Raw genomic sequence first — 25711 nt, forward strand, 5'->3', positions numbered from 1 at the left:
TGGCATCACTGACTCAATGGACGTGAGTCTGAGTGAACTCCGGGAGATGGTGATGGACAGGGAGGCCTGGCATGCTGCAATTCATGGGGTCACAAAGAGTCGGACTCGACTGAGCGACTGAACTGAACTGAACTGAACCATATGAGAGCTCTTAGCTCCATAGATATGGAACAGAGCTTCTCCTGGCCAGGTATGGCTTTCTCAGGCAATTGAGAAGCTTGCAGCAGAGGTGGAGACCAGTCCCCTCATACCACACAGCAGTCCTGTAGGGAAACCCACTCTTTAAAGAAACTTGCCTGTCTAGGGAACACACACACAAAGTTTGGCGATCCTGGGTTCCCAGTGCTTACCATGGTTTTAGACTGTCAAAGAGAAAACCTGAGACATGTAAAAAATCTGAAATGACTACAGGGTGACAACTAGGAGAGTTAAGCTCATACACAGCAGAAGGGCCCCCCTTCACATATAGTTACCAATAGCAATTTATCTTAACAGACTCTGAAATGGAAACGCTTTCTAGACAAAAGAAAGAGGATTGGTTAGCAATGACAGATTGCTAACCAATGACTAACATCACAGTCAGTTTTAGGTACATTACATATGGAGCTTATACTTGCAAATACTTAATTGGGATAAAGGGCTTCCCTGGTAGCTGAGACAGTAAAGAGTCTGCCTGCAATGCAGGAGACCTGGGTTCAATATCTGGTTTGGAAAGATCCCCTGCAGAAGGACATGGCAACCCACTCCAGTATTCTTGCCTGGAGAATTCCATGGACAGAGCAGCCTGGAGGGCTACCATCCATGGGGTCACAAAGAGTCAGACATGACTGAGCTATTAACACTTTCACTTTACTTAATTTGGGATATTATACCAAAGGAAATCTCAACCTAAAAATCACCAAAATAGGGTTCTTTTGCCCTTTCAAGATTGAGGGTTTTTTGTTTTTTCCATGAACACCAGCTAGAGAAAGCAGACTATAAGATCTGCTGAATGGAAGACCTCTTTCGATTGGTATTTAGAAGCTTTTAAAAGAGGAAATGAGAAAGTAACTTCTTATGGAAAACTGACAAAAGATTGCTTGAAATTATATCAGAATTTTTAAAAGGCTCCTGAATTTGCTTGGCCCTGCTCGCCACTGCCCCTCCCTGCTCCTCTAAGCATCTCCTTCAATGCTCTCCTACATGGTGTTCAACTCTCTCTGAACTTCCTTTTTGTAACACCAAAATTGATTCCCATGAAAGCAACAATAATTCAGAAGGCTTGGTAAAGTTGTAATTATTTTGGCCAAAAAAGTTTTAAACACCCTCCCCCCCACTTTTTTTTTTTTTTTCAAAATTCTGACAATAAGAAAACCAAAGCCCTTCTAGGAGGAACTTGAATCATTTCCCTGTGCCTTTGAGATACAAATGTTCTACCTAATCTTAGGCACCTTCTACTTTGTTTCGAGAGCTTGGTCAACCATCAGATAAGTACACATATAATGCATATTTGGCAACCAGTCAAGTAGAATGGGATTCTGAGCAGTCTCTTTGTCCAGCTAGGCCCAGTTTAGGGAAATGTGTTGTATGGAGTTCCAGTCTGTAAAGGGCCTTTACTGTCTCAACCTACTTTGTATCTGCCTATGCAACAAGACTTTTATTTTCTTAGTTTATATTAGGGAGTAAACTTTCTGGGTCTTGTGAAGGCTGCATAATTGCTCCCTCTTGTGAGAATGCCTCTTGCATCTTAGTGGTATAAGTTACTATTGGGATATCCTAAAAGATGCTTATTCCTTGGAAGAAAAGTTATGACCAACCTAGACAGCATATTAAAAAGCAGAGACATTACTTTGCCAACAAAGGTCCATCTAGTGAAGGCTATGGTTTTCCCAATAGTTATGTATGGATGTGAGACTTGGACTATAAAGAAAGCTGAGTGCCAAAGAATTGATGCTTTTTAACTATGGTGTTCAAAAGGAGGAGAGAACTCTTGAGAGTCCCTTGGACTGCAAGGAGATCCAACCAGTCCATCTGAGAGGAAATCAGTCCTGAATATTCATTGGAAGGACTGATATTGAAGCTGAAAGTCCAATACTTTGGCCACCTGATGTGAAGAGCTGACTCATTTGAAAAGACCCTGATGCTGGGAAAGATTGAAGGTGGGAGAAGAAGAGGACGACAGAGGATGAGATGGTTGGATGGCATCACCAACTCAATGACATGAGTTTGAGTAAACTCTGGGAGTTGGTGATGGAAAGGGAGGCCTGGCGTGCTGCAGTTCATGGAGTCAAAAAGAGTCAGACACAACTGAGCAACTGAACTGAACTGATCCTAAAAATTGACTTTAAATTGAAAAAAATTCTAAGTCATTAAACTTTTAGAGAGCTTACATTGTAAACAGCCGTTTTACTGGTAATACCTATAGAAGTGAGCGGAAGTCACTCAGTCGTAGCCAATTCTTTGTGACCCCATAGACTATACAGTCCATGGAATTCTCCAGAATACGGAGTGGGTAGCCTTTCCATTCTCCAGGGGATCTTCCCAACCCAGGGATCGAACCCAGGTCTCCCACATCACAGGTGGATTCTTTACCAGCTGAGCTATAAGGGAAGTCCAATACCTATGGACAGACCAAGTTAAAAGGCGGATACAAAGAAATGTAACAGCTAACCTCAAGGACTCCCTTAGTTTAAAATAAACAAACAGGGTTGGTGGTCTCAGCTTCCTCCCAATGGGTCTTACAGATGCTAATAAAAACAATATGATAACTAATGGTAATTAGGTTAATTAACAAGAAAATAAATAAAAGCTGAGGGTAATTCATTTCTTCCTAACCATATGGAAATTTTAAAGGGACTGGTCTCAGCAGCATGAAAATCTTTAGATGATCATTGAGAAGTGGGATAAATAAAACAGACTTTGATGGGATTAAAAGCAAGGTTTTGATACAACACTACCTAATATTCTGTGGGCCAAAGGAACCCTGTATTGGTCACCTCAACATTAAAGGACCTCAGACAAGGCCACTCTATTTATCCCAGTTAAGAAAAATTTTTGTCTGTAAGAGAAAAAAATTACACTGACCAAATTACCAGACAAACAATTGCTTGGGCAAGAGGCCAATTAAAGTCCCTTGGTTCAACACTTCACTGGGTACCCCAAAGCCTTTTATACAGAAATGAGTAAAATGGCTGGGGGATAAAAAGGAAAGTTTCTGGGACTCCTTGTAAGACCAAGGCTTGTTAACAGGGTCCTAAGGAGGTCTATGGTTAAAAGTCTAAGTAAGAGTTGAAAGGACTGGGATGAAAATTTATAAAAACTTAATGTAGTTGAATGGCTTCCCTGGTAGCTCAGAGGTTAAAGAGTCTGCCTACAATGCGGGAGACCTGGGTTCAATCCCTGGGTCAGGAAGATCCCCTGGAGAAGGAAATGGCAACCCACTCCAGTATTCGTGCCTGGAGAATCCCATGGACTGAGGTGCCTGGTGGGCTACAGTCCATGGGGTTGCAAAGAGTCAAACATGACTGAGCGACTTCACTTTCACTTTCAATGTGATTGAATGGACTTTATATAAGATGGTTATATCTATTTCATCCAATTATATTATAGGAATGTACAATATATTTCACTGAGGAATGGTTCCCATGCTTGGACAGGGCATATAAATCTACCCCTCAGACAATGTTAGTTAAACATCATAAGGAAACCTACAGGATTACATGAACCCACAGAGTATGAGGGCTTCCCTGCCAGCTCAGATGCTAAAGAATCCACCTGTAATGTAGGAGACTTGGATTTGATCCCTGGATTGGGAAAATCCCCTGGAGAAGGGAGAAGGGAATGGCTACTCATTCCAGTATTCTTGGACCTCTCTCGTGGCTCAGACAGTAAAGAATCCACCTGCAATGCAGGAGACCATGTTCAATCCTTGGGCCAGGAAGATCCCCAGATAAGGGTATGGCAACCTACTCCAGTATTCTTGCCTAGAGAATTCCATGGAAAGAGGAGCCTGGTGAGCTACAGTCCATGGGGTCGAAAAGAGTTGAACACGACTGAACAACTAACATCTTCACTTCACTTTCTCTTCACTTCTTCACAGAGTATGAGGTAAAAACTGAAGGCTAATATTTAATTAAATGATAGAGTGGGGGTTTTTGCTTGTTTATTTTGCCTCCAGGGCTACAACGTGTCTTGACATGTTTCTCCTTTAGGTTTATCCTGCCTGAGACTCTCTCCATTTTCTGGACTTGTCAGACTGTTTCATTCCCCATGTTAGGGAATTTTCAGCTATTATCTCATCAGATACTTTTCCCAATCCTTTCTCTCTCTTCTCCTCTGGGAAGCCTATAATGTGAACGTTGGTATGTTTGATATTGTCTCAGAGATCACATAGACTGTCCTCACTTCTTTTCATTCTGTTTTCTTTATTATGTTCCACAAACTCACTTATCCATTCTTTCTGCCTCATTTATTCTACATTGATTCCTTCTAGTGTATTTTTTCATTTCAGTTACCATATTGTTCATCTTTGTCTGTTCTTTAGATCTTCTACTCTTTAGCAAACATTTCTTTTATAATATCTTCTTGGTTTGTGTCTCTGTTCTTTTTCCAAGATCTTGGATCATATTTACTGTCATTACTCTGAATTCTTTTCTGAGTAGATTGCCTACCTCCACTTCACTTAGTTGTTCTTCTGGGGTTTTATCTTGTTCCTTTGTCTGGGACATACTCCCCTGCCATCTCATTTTGTCTAACTTTCTGTGACTGCAATTTCCATTCCATGAGCTGCAGGCCTGTAGTTATTCTTGTTTCTGCTGTCTGCTCCCTGGTGGATGAGGCCTGTCAAAGAGGCTTGTGTAAGCTTTCTGGTGGGGGGGACTGGTTCCTGCCCAGTGGTGGGTGGAGCTGGGTCATATCCCTCTGGTGGGCAGGGCCTTGTCAAGGGGTGTTTGTTGGTTTAATTAATACAGACATGTCAACTTTACTGCACCTAGGTTTGGTGGTGGTGGTTTAGTCACTAAGTCATGTCTGACTCTTGCAACCCCATGGACTGTAGCCCACCAGGCTCCTCTGTCCATGGAATTTTCCAGGCAAGAATACTGGAGTGGATTGCCATTTCCTTCTCCAGGAGATCTTCCCAACCCAGGAATCAAACCCAGGTCTCCTGCATTGCAGGCAGATTCTTTACCGACTGAGCTATGAGGGAAGCCTGCACCTAGGTTTACTAAAAACCAAATAAGGTCATATAATCTCTTTTAAAATTTTCATCAGCAAGAAAAATAGCTTGTGAGATGGCTGACTTAGTCTGATTTCTCATGAAACTTTCATGGGTAATCTAAATAACAAGTGAAGTAAAAAGATGATAAGTAGGGTAAGACCTTTAAAGTGAACTCTTTAAGAATACTTATGATTTATGGTATGTCTACTTAAAGATAGTTTCTCCAGATCTTTGATAACTTGAAACTTTGAAGCTTTACTACATTAAGTTAAATGATGGAAATTTATTAAATAGCTAGGTCATTCTCAAGCAAAATAAAATACTGAAACATTACAGAGGCTTCCTCGTGGAGGGCACAAACAAACCTTTGTGCACACCAGGAGTCAGGAGAAAGGAGCAGAGACTCCCTGCAAGAGACTGAGTCAGACTTGCCCTGAGGGTCCAGGAGTAGCCAGTGGAGCCCTGGGTGGACAGTTTGGCCTCAGGCCAAACAACAGGGAGGGAACACAGCCCCGCCTATCAACAGAAAATGGGATTAAAGATTTATTGAGCATGGCCCCACCCACCAGAACAAGGCCCAGTTTGCCCAACAGTCAGTCTCTCCCATCAGGAAGACTTCCTAAGCCTCTTATCCCTATTCATCAGAGGGCAGACAGAATGAAAACCATAATCACAGAAAAATAACCAAATGGATCATACTGACCACAGTCTTGTCTAATTCTGAGAAAACAGAATTCAAGGACTCTGGATAGAAGCCCTGACTTTGTCTTGTGGCTTCAGGGCCTGAAGGTTTAAGCCCAAGGGCATCCCACACTGTGCAGTGGAGCAGAGACCTACCCATACTCTCTGAGCTGGTATGAAAAGGCAAAACAGTATGACACTGAAAGATGAACTCCCCGGGTCAGTAGGTGCCCTATATGCTCCTGGAGAAGAGTGGAGAAATAACTCCAGAAAGAATGAAGAGATGGAGCCAAAACGAAAACAACACCCTGTTGTGGATGTGACTGGTAATGGAAGTAAAGGCTGATGCTATAAAGAACAATATTGCATACAAACCTAGGATGTTAGGTCCATGAATCAAGGTAAATTGGAAGTGGTTAAACAGGAGATGGCAAGAGTGAACATCAACATTTTAGGAATCCGTGAACTAAAATGGACTGGAATGGGTGAATTGAATTCAGATGACCATTATATCTACTACCATGAGCAAGAATCCCTTAGAAGAAATGGAGTAGCCCTCATAGTCAACAAAAGAGTCTGAAATGCAGTACTTGGGTGCAGTCTAAAAAATGACAGAATGATCTCTGTTCATTTCCAAGGCAAAGATTTCAGTAACACAGTAATCCAAGTCTATGCCCCAACTGCTAATGCCAAAGAAGCTGAATGGTTCTATGATGACCTACAAGACCTTCTAGAACTAATACCAAAAAAAGATGTCCTTTTTATCATAGGGGACAGAACGCAAAAGTAGGAAGTCAAGAGATACCTGGAGTAACAAGCAAGTTTGGTTTTGGAGAACAAAATGAAGCAGGGCAAATGCTAACAGTGTTTTGCCAAGAGACCACACTGGTCATAGCAAACACCCTCTTCCAACAACACAAGAGAAGACTCTACACATGGACATCACCAGATGGTCAACACCGAAATCAGATTGATTATATTCTTTGCAGCCAAAGATGGAGAAGCTCTATACAGTCAGCAAAAACAAGCCCAGGAGCTGACTGTGGCTCAGATCATGAACTCATTATTGCAAAATTAAGACTTAAATTGAAGAAAGTAGAGGAAACCACTAGACCATTCAGGTATCCACACAAAGGCTTTGGTGTAGTCAATAAAGCAGAAGTAGATGTTTTTCTGGAACTCTCTTGCTTTTTCTATGATCCAGTGGATGTTGGCAATTTGATCTCTGGTTCCTCTGCCTTGTCTAAATCTAGCTTCAACGTCTGGAAGTTCTCAGTTCATGTACTGATAAAGCCTCATTTGGAGAATTTTGAGCATTACTTTGCTAGCATGTGTGTGTGTGTGTGTGTGTGTGTTAGTTGCTCAGTTGTGTCTGACTCTTTGCAATCCCATGGACTGTGGCCCATGAGGGTCTTCTGTCCATGGAATCTTCCAGGCAAGAATACTGGAGTGGGTTGCCATTCCTTTCTCTAGGGGTGAGATGAGTGCAATTGTGTGGTAGTTTGAACATTCTTTGGCATTGCCTTTCTCTGGAATTAGAATGAAAACTGACCTTTCCCAGTCCTGTGGCCACTGCTGAGTTTTCCAAATTTGCTGGCATATTGAGTGCAACACTTTTACAGCATCATCTTTTAGGACTTGAAATAGCTCAGCTGGAATTCCATCACCTCCACTAGCTTTGTTTGTAGTGATGCTTCCTAGAGCACATTGACTTTGGACTCCAGGATGTCTGGCTCTAGGTGAGTGATCTTATGCTCTCTAACATCAGGAACAAGACAAGGATGCCCACTCTCACTACTTTTATTCAATATAGTTTTGAAAGTACTAGCCACAAGCAATCAGACAAGAAATAAAAGGAATCCAAATTGGAAAGGAAGAAGTAAAATTGTCACTGTTACTATACATAGAAAATCCTAAAGATGCTATCAGAAAACTAGTAGAGCTCATCAGTGAAGTCAGTAAAGTTGCAGGATACAAAATTAATAAACAGAAATTTCTTGCATTCCTATACACTAACAAGAAACTATCAGAAAGAGAATAAGGAAACAATCCTTTTTGCCATCACATCAAAAAGAATATAAAAAATATCTAGGATAAACCTATCTAAAGAGGCAAAACATGTGGACTCAGAAAGCTATCAGATACTGATGAAAGAAATCAAAGATGATACAAACAGATGGAAAAATATACCATGTTCTTGGATTGAAAAAAATCAATATTGCCAAAATGACCATATTACTCAAGGCAATCTACAGATTCAATGCAACCTCTATCAAATTACCAATGGCATTTGTCATAGAACTAGAGTAAAAAAAAATCTTTAAATTTGTATGGAGACACAAAAGACCCCAAATAGCCAAAAGAATCTTGAGAAAGAAAAATGGAGCTAGAGAAATCAGGTTCCCTGACTTCAGACCATACTACAAAGCTATAGTCATCAAAACAGTATGGTACTGACACAAAAGTAGAACTATAGATCACTGGAACAGGATAGAAAACCCAGAAATAAACCCACACACTAACGATCAATTAACATATCAATTAACAAAGGAAACAGGACTGCACGATGTTGGAAAGACAGTCTCTTCAACAAATGGTGCTGGAAAAACTGGACAGCTACATGTAAAAAAATGAAATTAGATCATTCTTTAATACCATACACAAAAATACTCGAAATAGAACTAAAGACCTAAATGTGAAACTGGACACTATAAAACTCCTAGAGGAAAACATAGGCAGAACACTCCGACATAAATTGCAGCAACATCTTTTTTGATCTGACTCTCAGAATAATGGAAATAAAAACAAAAAATAAATAAATGAGCCCATTGCAAACTTGCACAGCAAAGGAAACAATAAACAAAATGAAAAGACAATCCACAGATTGGGAGAAAAATTTGCGAATGATGTGACCTGACAAAGGCTTAGTCTCCAAATTTCATAAACAGTGCATGATGCTTAACAGCATCAAAACAAACAACTCAGTCAACAAATGGGCAGAGGACCTAAATAGACATTTCTCCAGAGAAGACGCACAGATGCCCAAGAGGCATGTGAAAAACTAGCTGTTAAATGAAAATCAAAACTACAATGAGATATCACCTCAGAATGGCTATCATAAAAAAATCCGAACAATAAATGCTAGAGAGGGTGTGGAGAAAAGGGACTCCCCCTATACTGTTGGTGGGAATGTAAACTGGTACAGCTATTATGGAGAACAGTATGCAAGTAACTTAAAAAGTAAAAACAGAGCTACTATATGACCCTGCAATCCCATTCCTGGGCACATATCCAGAAATAAACTTGATCTGTAGGGATTCATGCACACCAATATTCACTGCAGCACTGTCTACAATAGCCAAGACATGGAACCAACCTAAATGTCCATTGACAGATGAATAAGAAGACGAGGTACATACATACAATGGAATACTCAGCCACTAAAAAGAATGAAATAATGCCATTTGCACAACACGGATGGACCTAGAGAGTGTCATACTGAGTGAAGTCAGTCAGACAGAGAAGGAGAAAGAGTGTATGACATCCGTTATGTGTGGAATCTGAAAAGAATGATACGAATAAAATTACTTATGAAACAGAAAGAGACTCAAAGACTTAGAGAATGAACTTAGGTTGCCAAGGAGAAGGATGGGGGGATGGGATAGTTAGGGAATTTGGGGTGGACATGTACACACTGCTATATTTAAAATGCATAACCAATAAGGATCTACCGTATAGTACATGAACTCTACTCAACGTTATATGGCAGCGTAGATGAGAGGGGAGTTTGGGGGAGAATGGATACATATATATATGGCTGAGTCCCTTTGCTATTCACTTGAAACTATCATGACACTGTTAATCAGCTATACCCCAATATAAAATAAAAGGTTTTTTAAAAATGGGCAGAAGATCTAGACATTTCCAAAGAATACATACAGATGACCAACAGGAACATGAAAATATGTTCAATGTTGCTAATTATTGGAGAAATGCAAATCTAAACTATAATGATACATCACCTCACACAAGTCAGAATGCCCATCATCAAAAGGTCTATAAATTGTAAATAATAATAGAGGATGGAGAAAAGAGAACCCTCCTACAGTGGGGTGGGAATTTGAAATGGTGCAGATGCTATGGAGAACAATATTGAAGTTCCTTAAAAAACGAAAAATAGAGTTACCATACGATCCAGCAATCCCACTCCTGGCATGGATCCAAAGAAAATTCTAATTCAAAAAGATACATGCACCCCTATGTTCACAGCAACATGATTTACAATACCCAAGACGTGGAACCAACCTAAGTATTCATCAACATATACATGGATAAAGAAGATGTGGTGTGTGATATATATGTATACATACACACAATACTACTCAGGGATAGAAAAGAATGAAATAATGCCATTTGCAGCAACATGGATGGACCCAGAGATAATAATACTAAGTGACATAAGTCAGACAGAGAAAGACAAATGTCATACGTATCATTTATATATGGAGTCTAAAATTATGATGACAATGAACTTATTCACATAATGGAAACAGACTCACAGACATAGAAAATAAATTTATGGTTACCAAAGGGGAAAGAGGGAATAAATTAGGAGTGTGCCACTAACAGATACACACTACCATATATAAAGCAAACAACAGGGAACTACTGTATATCACCAGGGACTATATTTAATATCTTGTAACAAACTATGATGGAAAAGAATATGAAAAAGTGTATATATATACATTCTGAATTATATGTAACTGAAACACTTTGCAGTACACTTGAAACAGTACAAAACTTGAATCAAATATACTTCAATTTAAAAATAAAATGGAAATGTACTTTGTTAAGGGAAAATAGAGTGATTTTGTGCTAAAGCTGAATATTTCTCTTTTTTTTTAAAAAAAGTTAGTTATTTCTAAATGGGAAAGAAAATGAAGGACAAACTAATATGGATATAGAAAGTTGTAAAAGGCTTGTGAGAAAGAAAAGATAACTTTAGAAAGGAATTCTATGTGTGGTCCAGTCTGGCTAAGATTAGAATGAGTTTAACTAAGTAAGTAAAGTTCAGTATTAAATGTCAGGTGGTACAAAACTGGAATCTGATTTTTCTTTCCATTGAGAGGACAAAGTTTTCTTGAAATATTGATCTTTTGTAAAACGTTTCTTTACCTCTTAAGTGATCTATTATAGTTTCACATATTTAGACTTTAAAATCTTTTACTGTCTCTTTGGTTAAGTGAATAAGTATTTACTGGGACCTATGATCCTACTTTATCAAGTGCTATAAAAACTTGATATCTTTGACAAACCCTCCCCAAGTCAAATTCTAAATGAAGTTCTTTTGACATCTAACTCACTTTGGAATGCTTCAGCTGCTGCTGCTAAGTCGCTTCAGTTTTGTCCGACTCTGTGTGACCCCACAGACGGTAGCCCACCAGGCTCCCCTGTCCCTGGGATTCTCCAGGCAAGAACACTGGAGTGGGTTGCCATTTCCTTCTCCAATGCATGAAAGTGAAAAGTGAAAGTGAAGTCACTTAGTCGTGTCCAACTCAGCGACCCCACGGACTGCAGCCTACCAGGCTCCTCCATCCATGGGATTTTCCAGGCAGAGTACCGGAGTGGGGTGCCATTGCCTTCTCAGAGGGCCCTAAAATAACTCAAAGAGAGATACAGTTACACTTTGCGGTATGTTAAGTAACATGGGAAATGTTGTCAAATGAGTTATAATGAACACTTTTAGATTATACTCTATAGGTAATTATTATTATATAAAATTACTAAAAGTATTCTGGCATCTTACGTGTCATAATTCTAGTTGTTGTATTAAAATTTTGTATGCCACAGAAATAACCAAATTTCACTGACAGTTATATTGTAATCAGATCATTTGTCTTTCGACATTTATTGTTTTACTCTGATTCTTTTTAAAAGAATGTAGATCTTGAAGATTCATAAAAAGGACCTTTTTACAAATACACATTTCTGGTAACTTTTAAATGATCCCACTGAACTGAGTGAAAAATTTACAAAACTGTAAATGGAAAACCTGATGGCTTCATAAAACTACTAACAAAAAAAAAAGTCAAAGTCAACAAGATTTAATTCCATGGCACTGAATGAAGTGAATTTATAATTTTATGGCTGTTTGAAATATTGCTGGCTTTTAATCTTTGTTCTCCAGATATGAGGAAACGTTTCCTCTTATGCCTACTAACCTGAAGCAAGTTGATAAAGTATACCTTTGCAAACAAAGATGGAGCATTTATCTTTTTCTTTCTATCTAATCCCTCCATCATTTGGCCTCTCCAACTGGCCCCTCTCTGGACTTGATGGCTTCTCATGATCTAGACTGCAACAAGTTATATTAATCATTGTTTTAATTTATTCTCTCTTTGTTGTTTTCAAACTATTCATGCTTTGTTTCCTTCGTTGTACTGTGACCTTAAAAATGTTACTAGCTATATTACTTATACCTTAATTATTTTATAAGATTATTGTTTCTTGCATTACCTTCTGTGCAGCCAGGTCTCTGATAAAATTAATGATGGTAAACCTCTATATATCACATATATACCTCCATATTGGTTTCTCAGGTGGCCCTAGTGGTAAAGAACTGGCCTGCCAGTGCAGGAGACATAAGAGATGTAGGTTCGATCCCTCAGTTGGGAAGATCTCCTGGAGGAGGGCTTCACAGCCCACTCCAGTATTCTTGCCTGTATAATCCCCATGGACATAGGAGCCTAGCAGACTACTGTCCATGGGCTCACAAAGAGTCAGACACGATTGAAGCGACTTAGCACACACACAGCTCTATATAAAATTAATTGTAATGGTGCAACTCTAGATATGGGAAGAAGTGACAAAGGGAAACATATTCTGGGTCATAATAGACTAGTTAGTAAGAGAGATGATCCAGAGAAGTTTTAGTATATTAACAGTGTCCAGATATAGCATAGAAATGACCTACCAATGAAGTCCTTGTCTGACCTAGAAATGAGCCTTCCTAGCACCATGGGACAAACTGGTGATGAAATTTGCCTCTCAAACCTTGGTCAAATGTATGGCCTAAAGAAGCTGTAAACAAAAAGAAGAGAGTCTCACTCACTACCTGGTTAAGGAAAGGACTAAGCTGCAACCCACTGCAATCACTCACAGACTGTGTGCCTTAAGGAGAGTTCAGGATGGAGAAAACCAGGATGAAACATTCTGTGTTTTGGACACAGGGTCCCCTAGAGAGTTGGGTTGCATCTTGAATGAAGAATTACACAGACCCGAGATTCACCCAACTTCCTACACATAGAAAAACATTAAGATCATTAACGTGAGATGTTGGTTTTTTGATGATTAGCAGCAATCTTTTACCAACATGGATATTTGACGATGTCATGAAAAAAATGCACAGCCTAAAAGTTGAGCATTATACTGTAATTCTCTGAGGACTTCAGAGCAGTCCCTTCAAGCTATTTGAGAGGCTGCTTCCTGGGCTTGAAGAGGTAAGGAAGGAGCCAGGATATATAGGAGTTTTGTAACAAAACCAAGTAGTTGGAGTATCAAAAGATTACTGTTAATTAAAGAAAATCAGACATCTCAAGGTAATGAATTTAGCACTGTTCTGTGTATAGGAAGCTACAAAAGTCTGGGCTCACTGAGATCGTTACTTTGATACGTACCTCCGCTATCTGAGGCCAGTATCCTGTGTTTTCCCATCCTGAGTCTCTGCTGGGTACACTGCTGGGTGCAGCTGCAGTGGCTGATGGCTAGGTGGTGGGTACTGGGTTTCCATCCTGAATTCCCTCAGGGCCCACCACAGGGGACAACTATAATGCAATGGCTTGATGGCTGCAACATCCTTTGTTTACTGCCTTTGGCAGGCAAACTTTTCATTCTCAACTATATGCATTTTCAAGGTGAAAATTTATATATCTGCTGTCTTCTACCTTACCTCTTCATAGCAGTTACTCAGAGCTCTCTGAGAGGCTGTCACAAGTCCTCAGTAAGACCCCCAAATAAGACTGAAACTCACTGCATTTACATTGTAGTTTTTTATTGTCTCCTCCCCCCACTCCCCAGGGGACATCTCCCTACAGAACAACTTCTTCTCATTCTGCAGAACAATTCTCTTTGTCAGAAGGAAGGTCTTGGCTTCCCAGGGCTTGACCACAGGTGGACCCCAAGCACAACAAAGGAGCTTAGAGAGTAGATAAACAGATTGAAAGAGATACCAGATCGCACCTTTCAACATGGATGAAGGGTGATAGGAGGTGTGGAGCTGCAAGACTAGGCCAGGCCACACTCTATTCCACTTAAAGGACACAGACCAACTGCCTGGCCTAGGACCTGAGCCCATTCTCACTGAGCCCCAACTTCCCTCATCCTGCTGCAGCCAACCGGGCAGTGAGGCGCTCAGGCGCACCTGTGCACCATCTCCCCAAACAAACAGTGCCCGAGAGTTCCCAGGACTCCAAAGACCATGCCTGTACCGCACAGTGCAGGCCCCAACAGGCCACATACTGGAGCCCACATCTGTCCCACATCCTCCCTGCTGGGCAGTCATCCTGGTTCTTACAAAAATCTCAGGTCATAAAGCCTTGGACCAAAACCAGGGCTGAAGAGAACTGGCTGAGGAAGCAGATTTCATGATGGGAGTGGGAATACAAAACAAGATTGTAGGCTGAAAAACATACTGGACTAGAGCTTCAAATTCCCAAATCCATCATAAAGAGACTTTCTTACTCTCCAGCTGGTAGACTGAGGGTGAATGACGAGCTGGGAGGTACAGTCAGATCATGCTCCTCTAGAACCAAGGTGGCTCCATGCACACCACACAGCTTGGGGTTCCTATAGTTCTCCAGCTGCACTGAGCCCCAGAGGCTAGGTGACAGGGCCATGTGATGTCTGCATTCCCCTATGCCTGACATAGTGCCTCATAGAGGGAAGAGGATCAGATCAGTGAATGTAACTTAAAATGATGTACTACCCCATCTCTGAGATGAAATCTTGGGTAAGTGGAAGGAAGAAAGAAGGAGGACATGGAGGGAAGGAAGGTGCCCATCATAAGAGGCATCCTTATAAAATCTTCCCAAGAAGGCACCTACATATGGAAGAAAATCCCAGCACCAATTACATTCCTGGAAATCTCAGTACAACCCCAGAGAGGGAGCCAGTAGCCAGAGAGCCTTCTGGAGAGCAGGAGAAAATATTGTTTGTGTTTTTATTACTTCATATCAACCCTATTGTGTCTCAACTCTACACATGCCAGCTGCATGCAAACTCCTGAAGATTCTGCTTCATCCACACTTTCCAGAGCTGTGAACCCAGTCAACAAAAGAACCTGAGCTTTTTTTCATTTTCATACAAGAAACTGAGAGCCCCTGACTGCTGCCTGTAGAAGACAGACACCCTGACTGGGAGCCCAGCACAGTCTGTACTGGTTCTGTGACCGTCAGAAATTACTTATCCTTTCAGCTTAATTCTTTATCAGTAAAATGGAAAGGACAATTATTCTACCATGTAGGAATGTTATAAAGGTTAAATCTGACACAATATATGTCAGCTGCTGAGCAGAGATCCTGGAATAAACCAAGTTCTCAATAAATTCTATTTCTCATTGTAGTTCCAACTAGGAAAGCATCAGAAAGTAGAGGGAAGAGAAGAGAGATATAAATAGGAGGAGGACCAGGGGAATCACCTCAAAACGGGTAATGAAGTCTTTCAAGTTTGGAAATTCATCCAGACATGTGGGTTCAAATATGCGGTGCCGGTCAAGGACATCATAAGCCAGGAAATCCACATAGGTGAGCTGCAGAAAGACAAAGCATGAATGTGCACCAAACTCTGAGGAAGAAAAAATACCAGTTCTCCCTCCTCTGAAGCCATCCCACTGACCTTGTCCCCTGCGAACCAAGGCCTCTTCGCCAGAAAATCTGAGAAGAGCTTCATCTTTTCAGGGATCTCCTTCAAGAAACCAGGCTTCAGTTTCTCCTAGACAAAAACCAGCTGTCACCGCCCTCAGACACAGACTCCCTGGCAGAGAGCAGGCCTCCCAGGGCTGTGTCTGATCCCAGCTGAGGGTGAGCAGCAATGTCCCCTGACTGCACCTGGGTTCGTGCCCACACTGCAATTCAACCCATGTGTGTTCACTAAACTCCTACGGGTACCACCTCCCATCTCTGAGAGGCAATGGGAAAGCAAAAGGCAAAACCACACTCTCCCTGAACGTGTCACCACTCAGCTCCAGACACCTGCCCTGGGTCAGACCAGCAGTGCTGTGAGACCTGGCAGAGCTCGGTCCTCAGATCTCAGGCTGATCAACACTAAAATGACTAGGAAAGAAGTCCTACATTCCGGTGTGGGTGACAAGAATGGTGTGGATGCCTGGGCAGTTTCTGGACAGTTGGGGACAATTTGAGAGCCTGAAAGGAAGGAGGGAGAGGAACAAAGTCTGGCCCTGGGCTGCCTACAAGACACACATCCTAAGCAGAGATGCCAGGAAGGAGGACCTGGGCTAATGAGGTAAATACCATCTAGGAACTGAATTTCCACCCAGGGGAGGCTGGACTGTTCCTAAGATTGGTGGGAATTAGAGTTTGCATTTTATGTTCTGGGGGTTCTGAGAGTCACTCTGGAGACTCTGTAGGGACAAGCTTGGTGGATCAGTAGCACCAAATGGTTCAAATGGCAAAAGGACCAGTGTACATGGGACCCTGTCCTGCATTTAAACTCTGTGCAACCCAGCCCAGTGGGAGGGGACTCACAAAGTCAGGGCTATAACAGATCCTGGCCATGGCCAAGCGGACGTCCATCGTCTGGTTCTCCAAAATGTCCACACGGATCTTCTCCTCCTCTGTCTCCCCACCTGTGGCCACACAACAGAGACTCACCCTCAGCGTCCCACCCCAGCCCACCCCAGGGGAGTAGGCATGTATTCTCCCGCCCCACTTACACATGTTGTGCTTGCGAGCTATGTAGCGAAGGATGGCGTTGCTCTGGGTGAGCGTGTGAGCTCCATCAATTAAGTAGGGCAACTGGAAGAACAACATGGCCTTTGTTGTGCAACAGACAGGAGTCTGTGTTTGGAACACCAGACTCCCCTGCACCCCCTCCTTTGACCAAGTATAGAGATGAAACCGGGCACTCGCAGAGCCTGGCTCATGGTAGACACTAAATAATATGCTGTAAAATGGAGGGATGAGCTGGGACACAGAGCATCATAAAAGGGCAGGGAAGAGAACCAGAAAGCTGAGGGACAGAGCAGAAGGCACCAGATTCCGAAACCTCTAAGCCGGGAAAGGAGATGGATGGAGACACCGTCCACTTCTTCCCACAGACCCCAGCCCCTGCACCTACATTGGGGAAGTCCAGGCCCAGCTTGAATTTTTCACTCAGCCACTGGCTTCTGTCATAGTCAGGGGCTGTGAAAAAGAACATACAGTGAAACAAATTTCCTGAGTCGATCCCTCCTTCCCAGGGGACCCACTGAGGAGTCAGAGGCAAAACTCCCTGAACTGGTAGATATGGATTCAGAATCACCAATCTCACATGGAGCTTTGGAGGAAAGCACACTTATAAGGATTTGGAACCTACCTGAGTGAGGCTTACAGAAAGTTTGTGCAACACTAACAGGATCCCATGACTGATACAGAGCCTAGCTATGGGCTCTCATGTCCTTCCTTGGAGGCCAGCTGCACCCTCAAAGAGTTTGGGAAGGGGCAGGCCTCTGCTCCAGCTGGTGGGGGGCAACAGAGGCAACAGGGACAAGGATATGGGCTTGGCACCAAATCAACATGACTTGGCCAGAAGTCAGGACATGAAAAGGATGCTATTACCGTCCCCCATCGTGTACTTCTTCTCCTCATAGTTTGAGTCTGTATACTCCAGGAGCAGGCGGATGGCATGGGCCAGCTGGGAGAGATGCCAGGACAGAGGGCAGCTGTCAGGTCTTGACTGCCAAACTCTCACTGCTCCAGGTCACTTCCACACTCCCAACACTCTCCCTTCACCACCACCCCCAACACTGCGTGGGCGCCCCCCACCCACCCACCCACACAGACACATGCCAACACCCAAGTAAGATGGTGGGGCTAAGGAAAGGGGCTCTGCTACAGCAAGCCCTGTGGAAGCTTCTGGTTGAACCAGTCCCACTGCCCGGGATTTCCCCACCCGCCTCCATCTTCCCAGCCCTTGTGGATCCCCGCTCACCCCACGGATGTCCCAGTAACCCAGGATCATGGGCATGGTGCAGGTTATGACGCTCAGAGTGCAGAAGCTCCAGGACAGCTGGACTTGAAACTTATCCTGTGACCCAGGGGTCAAGGCGGGCCTGGCAGCACCAGCCCCTTTTCGGTCCCATCTCCAGCACAGACCCTGACTCAGCCCCGGACAGGCAGAGCAAGGACTGTTCCTGTCTCTTAGCAGGAGGAATTGGAAGCCAAGCTCTGGGCCCTAGAAGACTAGGGCCGCCTGGGTCGAGCTCACCACGTTCCCGCCTCCAGTCAGCCCTTGGGGAGCCGGCAGTGCCCTCGGGGAAACAAGCCTGAATCATAACAAGAGCAGGGCTCCTCCCTCTCCACTCCCTTCTCTGGCTCAGCTCAGCCTTGACTCTGGGCTGCAGAGTTCCTGTGGGCTCTGGGCAGCTCTGACTGCCAAGAGACTAGGAGTCACGCGCCTGAAATGGAGACATTAAATCGGTCCCTGGGGACATTTCTGGTCATCCAGTGGCTAAGATTTCCCACTGCAAGTGCAGGGGAATGAGATTGGACCCCTGGTCAGGGAACTAGATCACCCAAGCCACAGCTGAGAGTTTCTGCATGGCTGCCAAACAGCCTGCATGTCTCAACAAAGATCTGAGATCACCAGTGCCTCAACCAAGAACTGGCAAGCCCAAATTAATAAATATTTTAAAAATCGGCTACTATTAGAGGAAGATCAAGACTCCAGGCCATCCTAACACTCTCCCATGATTTATTAATATAACCCATGATAACTGCAGTCTTCCAGAACAGAATATCACTGTAATAGGAAGAGGTGAAAGTGAAAGTCGCTCAGTCATGTCCGACTCTTTGTGACTCCATGGACTATACAGTCCATGGAATTCTCCAGGCCAGAATACTGGAGTGGGTAGCCTTTACCTTCTCCAGGGGATCTTCCCAACCCAAGGATTGAACCCAGGTTTCCTGCATTGCAGGTGGATTCTTTACCAGCTGAGCCACAAGGAAAGCACAAGAATATTGGAGTGGGTAGCCTATCCCTTCTCCAGGGGATCTTCCTGCCCCGGGAATCAAACTGGGGTCCCCTGCATTGCAGGAGGATTCTTTACCAACTGAGCTATCAGGGAAGCCCAAGATATCTCAGGGAACCCCAAGATAGGAAGAGGTGAAGAGGCAGAAGAAGGAAATGTGGTCTCTGTGTTTTCCTTTCAGGGACTACAGATGTCCCTGCCCTCCTAATGTGCCTAAAAGTAATGACAACATAAATTAATCAAGTAGTTTATAGCCTCACTTGTGAATCTAAATCCAGATTCGCCAGGTGCAGCTTCAGAGATGTCCTGACAAACAGCCCCATGTCCCTCACATTGGACTGTTAAGGGGAGTGTGGTGGGAATGTGACCCACGGAGAAGACCTGTCCTCTGTGCAGACGGTTAGAGAGGGTGGCCAGAGGCGGGTGGCAGCCTGGACGACTCCACAGGACAAGTCAGAGTGGCCCAGACACCCTTGGCTGCCTAGATCCACAGATTCCAGCCCCCATCCCATCTCCTGACCCACTGTGATTTTAGGAGAGTGATCTGTACCTTAAAAAAAAATTATATTGAAGTATAGTTGATTTACAATCTTGTGTTAGTTTCAGGTGTACAACAAAGTGACTCAGTTATATATATATATACATATATATTCACTCTTTTTCAGATTCTCTTCTCATATAGGTTATCACAGAATATTGAGTAGAGTTCCCTGTGCTGTACACTAGGTCCTTTCTGGTTACCTGTCTTATTTATAGTAGTGTGTGGGCTCAGTGTTCTTTGAAGTCACTCGGTGATCTGTGACCTGTGGTACAACATGCACAAGAATAATCTCCTACCTGCCAACCTTCCTTTTTGCAGGCAGGAGTTTATTTCAAAATTAGGAGAATAGGACATAGGGTGGACTATGATTTCTTTTCTTTATTGAAAGGATATTACAAGGTAACAGCTGTAGGAAACAGACGAGAGCAACATTAAAAAAATGAATTTTATAAGTTGAAATACAAAGTTAGTACATGATTTAAAAAAATATGTTTAAAAATAGGTAATACTTTGTTAGGATAGAAAGGTCTGGACCAGTGTTCAATAAAGATTCAAATAACTAAGATACGGTATGGAGTGGGGTTTCAATCCCTGTTAAATCACAGACTCAGAGTCTGCTCATCTCTGCTTAGCTGGGGAGCAGGGAGAGTGTGTCAGCAGAGACCAGAAGAGCTGTCCCTCTACGGATACTCCCAGCCATTCCCACCCTGCCAGCCCTCAGGGCTCAGCTCTGGGTCCAGGCTCAGGACGCAGCTCAGGGTCAGGCAGATCACTGTTTTTGTTTGCCCACAGGGAGGTGATGGTGTCTGTGTCACGCAAAAGCGCTGGCTCATACAATAGTTACACATTTCACAATGCATTAAGGAGCTGCCATCTTGAGGTTATACATCTTGAGCTTAGAACAGAAACACAACTAGATTTCACTGAGAAAATGATTTTAAAAGCTACATTAAATAGAATAATAATATTTTAAACAGGTAAAGTGATATTGTAATATAACGTAATTCATCCTTCCTTCCTTTTTTTAAAAAACAATCACTATGATCCTGACATATAGCAGCCTCATAAGTAAGACCATCCTGGGTAATAAAGGCTGGAAGTCTTCTGGGAAATACAGGGAGGAATTTTTAAGTATGGGAGAGATTTTCAGTGTTCAAACACCGAGGGGCACTGAGAGGGAGGGAGCTTGAAGGCAGGAGAAAGAGGCTGTGCCTGCTGGGACAAGGAACTGGGGACACAGGGATGGGCCCCGAGCACAGGCAGCCCATCAGGAGGAAGACGCCAGCCCTGCAGGAGGAGGAGGGGGCTGGCGGAGCAGGCTCTCAGCCTCAGCCCCAGGCCCAGGGGTCCCACCGGTGGGGGCAGTGGGTGTGTGGAAGGCCGTGGGGGGCAGGGGAACTCGGGAAACTGGAGAGGGGGCTGAAGGGCCTGACGCAGCCGGTGGTTGCCTCGCTGATATTCGGTGTCAGTGTGGTCACGTCCTCTGGATTTACAAGTGCTCACTTGACTGTACATATTAACAAGTTCTAGTATTTTAGAGAAGACTGTGCAGGACATCAGAGCGTATAGTGTCCAGTATCTGGTTGAGAATTCTGCCTCTGATTTGACTCTACACTGCATTCCATTCTTCCAGCTCTACTGCTGATATTCTGAACTCTCAAATAAATTAACAGAAGTTCTATATGGAATAGCCTCAGAATACAAAATTATATAGTGTAAGTAAATACAGTAGAATTTAAATGTGTCCTTCATCTTGTTAATTTTTTAAGGTTTTAAATATTGTCTGTGCCCAGCAATCCCACTGCTGGGCATACACACCGAGGAAACCAGAATTGAAAGAGACACGTGTACCCCAATGTTCATCGCAGCACTGTTTATAATAGCCAGGACATGGAAAAAACCTAGATGTCCATCAGCAGATGAATGGATAAGAAAGCTGTGGTACATATACACAATGGAGTATTACTCAGCTGTTAAAAAGAATACATTTGAATCAGTTCTGATGAGATGGATGAAACTGGAGCCGATTATACAGAGTGAAGTAAGCCAGAAAGAAAAACACCAATACAGTATACTAACACATATATATGGAATTTAGAAAGATGGCAATGATGACCCTGTATGCAGGACAGCAAAAAAGACACAGATGTGTATAGTGGACTTTTGGACTCAGAGGGAGAGGGAGAGGGTGAGATGATTTGGGAGAATGGCATTGAAACATGTATAATATCACGTAAGAATCGAATCGCCAGTCTATGTCCGATGCAGGATACGGCATGCTTGGGGCTGGTACACGGGGATGACCCAGAGAGATGTTGTGGGGAGGGGGGTGGGAGGGGGGCTCATGTTTGGGAACGCATGTACACCCGTGGTGGATTCATGTCAATGTATGGCAAAACCAATACAGAATTATAAAGTAAAATAAAAAATAAATAAATAATACCAAAAAATAATAAATAAATAAATATTGTCTGTGTAAGCACAGAATATTCAGGCTGTAGAGAATATTTTTTTAACCTGAAAATAACAGAAGTAACTGCTCACAAGATACTACAAAATTATATATAAGACAAAATTTTTCCACTGACATAGTATTTTGAATAAGAAGAGGTAAACTAGGGTTTCAAGAATTTAGAAAAGGAACCAAGTTCAAGATGAAACATATGAAAAACAAGGAATACTAAGAAAATAAATTTCACAATTAAAGAAATGTGTTTACACTTCACCTGTCTTCATTATCACATATTGCCTTGTTTTGAGTGTCACCTGTTACATCTGGATCTAAGATTTAAGTTTTAATATAGCTATGCCCTTTTAATTCGAGCATCTAAACCTGGAGTCAGGGAAATAAGTCCACCTGTTTTTGAAGTCCTGTTGTCACGCAGCCCCATCCATTCATTTATGTATGGTCTGCGGCCGCTTTCACACTACAGAGATAAAGGTGAGCAACTGAGACCATATGGCGACCATATGGCCTGCAAAGACAAAAATATTTACTGACTTATTAGTTTCATTAGCTTTTAGTTTACTGGACTTTTTTGTTAGCAGTTTCACTTTTAAAAATAATCATTTGTTTCTTATGTCTTAAAATAATCATGTATTTCACATTATTCCTTTGCTACCTTTTTATTCAGTGACTGCAAGAAATGACCATCTAGACGAACACCCAACAGGACTCTTCTCCAACGCTCAAGGCCTGTCAGACTTCAGGCCAAGCCAAGACTTAAGGCCATGCCATAACAAGGTCCAGCTCCACCATCCAGCCGCTCTTCGAGCCTGCTAATCATATTGTTATCTGATGAGTGCTACACTTTGCAGTTATCCTAACATAAAACAGCACACCACCTCCCAATCGCACAGATAGGCTACACTTTAGCCCAGCACACTAGACCTGCCCATTTCAGGTCAAGTTATCCAAGGCCCAGCTACAACCTAATAAATGCTTAAGTTAGTGAGACCTAATGTCTTTCCGCCAGACCTACAGATTTTAAATCTTCTGAAATGTATTCTTTATCTCATATGGCTATAACCATATTCAGACCAGTAAATCCATATAATGACTGTAGAGTTTGCCAGGGCTTTACCTAGAGATAACTCTTTTATATTTCCAATTTTAATGAATATTTACTGTTTGCCAGGCAGTGTAATAGATATGAGATTTAAAGTCAAATAAGATATTGATTATCTCCTTAGTGTCTTTATGGTCAAGTTACAGAGGAAACCAGGTAAAACAACAATTATAACACAGTGGGGGTAGGTTTTATTGAGATATGTTTTAAGAACGCAGGGAAAGCTTCTAGGAAAGGGTGACAGAAATGAGTCCACCAGGATCCCACACCATCAGTAGATTACTCAGACCCCTTCCCCAGCACCCGAGAGCCCCCTAAACCATGATACAGATGCTACAAGCTGAAAGGAGGCATCCCATGAATGCTAAATTAAAGAGGGACCCAGGCACAGAAGGTCCCCTCTGTAGAGACCCCATGCTAAGGAACAGAGGTGCATGAAGTGGAGATAGAAATGAACAAACAATGGTATAATCCCACCTGTGCCCAACCTCCCACCACACACACACACGCATGCCCATCCATACGGCCCTGCAGTGGGCAACACTAGGAAAAACAGACACCCCCACACACCCAACACAGTAGGTCATGACTCCAGGAAGCCCCGAGAGAATAAGACAAGACACAGCAGGTGTGATAAAGCTTTACTGGGCATCAGACAGGCGGGGCAGGAACCACATTGGGAAGCATGGAACACACACCAGGCCAGGTCTGGTCCTCAGGGCAGCGCTGGGAGCTCAGAGCAGAGCCCCGTGAGCCAGGGGTCTGGCTGGGCTGCTCACAGCAGAAGCAATCATGGAAGGGAAGGATAGTCTGGGTGGCTTTAGTGCAGGAGGGATAATGTGCGGTGGGGGAGGAACTTTGCTCAAAAATAGTGGGAAACTGAATCTTTAAAGTAGGGATGGAAAGGGGTGTAGGAGGGGGATAAGGGGGCCAAGAAGCCATCTAGAGTGAACAGAAGGAGAAAGAAAAAGACAGATGTTCCGCGGGCAGGAGGTCCACCTGGTCTGCAGGGCACTGGCTGCTCACGCCCATCTCCTGGCTGCGGGCACTACTTGTTGCCCCACACGGCAAGCTTCAGGAACAGAGGGCCTGGGAGGAAGCGGCTGGACTTCATGTAGGCAGAGACCTTCTTCAGGCCCTGAGGGTGGGAAAAAGAACACCAGGCCTCAGGTCTGCTGCCCCAGTGGAACCCAGGCAGCTCTCCCCAAGTTTGGGACCTGGGGTACAGCCCTTCCATGTGGGAGTCAAATGTTGGGGCAAAAGATAGTCTTCTGGGGTCCCCAGCTCTGGGAAGTTAACTCTTCCAATTTCCTGTAATTCATCTGACATCCAGACTCACCACATACAGAGACTCTATACTGTATTAAATGGTGCTGTATATCCATTAGACATTATAACATAGGTTCAGAATCTCTTCACGACTCCCCTGCAAGATGGGTTCTACTGAGATCATTTATCAGAATGGAAACTGAGGCACTCAGAAGATAACCACCTCCCTCATGATCACACCGCACATAAGTAATATGGCCAGAATGCAGCCTGCTCGCTCTCCCTCTCCATTCTGAGTCTCTCTGCTGCACCCCCTTCCCCACAGCTGAAAACAAGGAGGCTCACTCATTAGCCACTTACACAGTTAAGTGACCCGCAGGGCAGTTGCCCCCCATGCTGTTACATTGTGTGGGCTTTCCTTTCCAGTAGACAGGTTTGGTGACTCCAACAGGGCCCAGAGAAGACTTTTCCCCTCATCAGAACATTACAAAGAGGTGGAACATTGGTACCAGCAAGCCCCCTTGCGCTGGTCTACTTCTCTACATATGAATACGAATTTGGCTGAGTTCTCTAGTGGTCTCAGATTTACCATCCTGGTTGACAATCTTGAGTTTTCTTCAGTGGTAGGTGAAAATGTACCTGACTTCTCAGTTCAGAAATACTGAGAAAGTACCCAGCGGAGAGAACAGGTCAGGATGAATAGATCAGGGGTTGGCTGGTGTCTTTCCTTGAATTGACCGCTTTACTAGAGCTGGTAGGAATATAGTGTAAATACTACAGGCGAGCATTTAGCTCTTTAGATAAGAAACAGAGTTCTTCCTGGCTAAGCAAGGCCTTCCCAGGCAGTTGAGAAACTTGTAGCAGAGGTGGAGGCCAGTGCTCATACCGTGCAGCAGTCCCGTAGGGAAACCCACTCTAAAGAAATTCGCCCATCTGGGAGACACACACAAAAGGTTTGGTGATCCTGGGTTCTCAGTGCCCACGGTGGTTTTAGACTGTCAGAAGGAAAAACTGAGACATGTATAAAACCTGAAATGACTATAGGGTGACAACTAGGAGAGTTAAGCTCACAAACAGCAGAAGGGCCCACTACAACCAGTTATCAATAGCAAGTTGTCCAGACAGACTCTGAAATGGGAAATCAAACTTTCTAGGCAAAAGAAAGAGGGGTGACCAGTTGCTAACCAGTGACTTAACACCACAGGTTT

At 43.2% G+C, this 25711-nt stretch overlaps 2 protein-coding genes across 3 annotated transcripts in view; both read right to left on the bottom strand.

The window, feature by feature from the left end:
• The window catches only part of LOC120856726 (glutathione S-transferase Mu 1-like), a 41529-nt gene that overhangs the window by 6068 nt on the left and 9750 nt on the right, over positions 1-25711 (bottom strand). The window contains exons 2-8 of one of the 2 annotated variants that reach the window (XM_040232109.1): positions 18086-18152; positions 17713-17788; positions 17234-17298; positions 16830-16911; positions 16642-16742; positions 15773-15868; positions 15576-15686 (exon numbers count right to left, since the gene is read on the bottom strand). In XM_040232109.1, the coding sequence (XP_040088043.1) occupies positions 15576-15686; positions 15773-15868; positions 16642-16742; positions 16830-16911; positions 17234-17298; positions 17713-17788; positions 18086-18121 (567 nt within the window). In that variant the 5' untranslated portion in view covers positions 18122-18152. The remainder of the gene's footprint in view (positions 1-15575; positions 15687-15772; positions 15869-16641; positions 16743-16829; positions 16912-17233; positions 17299-17712; positions 17789-18085; positions 18153-25711) is intronic. The other variant, XM_040232110.1, reaches the window with a different exon arrangement.
• Positions 24173-25711, bottom strand: part of LOC120856725 (glutathione S-transferase Mu 1) — a 58399-nt gene continuing 56860 nt past the window's right edge. The window contains exon 9 of the mRNA XM_040232107.1: positions 24173-24372. Coding sequence (XP_040088041.1) covers positions 24283-24372 — 90 coding nt within the window. The 3' untranslated portion in view covers positions 24173-24282. The remainder of the gene's footprint in view (positions 24373-25711) is intronic.

Source organism: Oryx dammah, unplaced genomic scaffold (genome assembly GCF_014754425.2).
Source record: "Oryx dammah isolate SB20612 unplaced genomic scaffold, SCBI_Odam_1.1 HiC_scaffold_28, whole genome shotgun sequence".
NCBI classification, from domain to species: Eukaryota; Metazoa; Chordata; class Mammalia; order Artiodactyla; family Bovidae; genus Oryx; species Oryx dammah.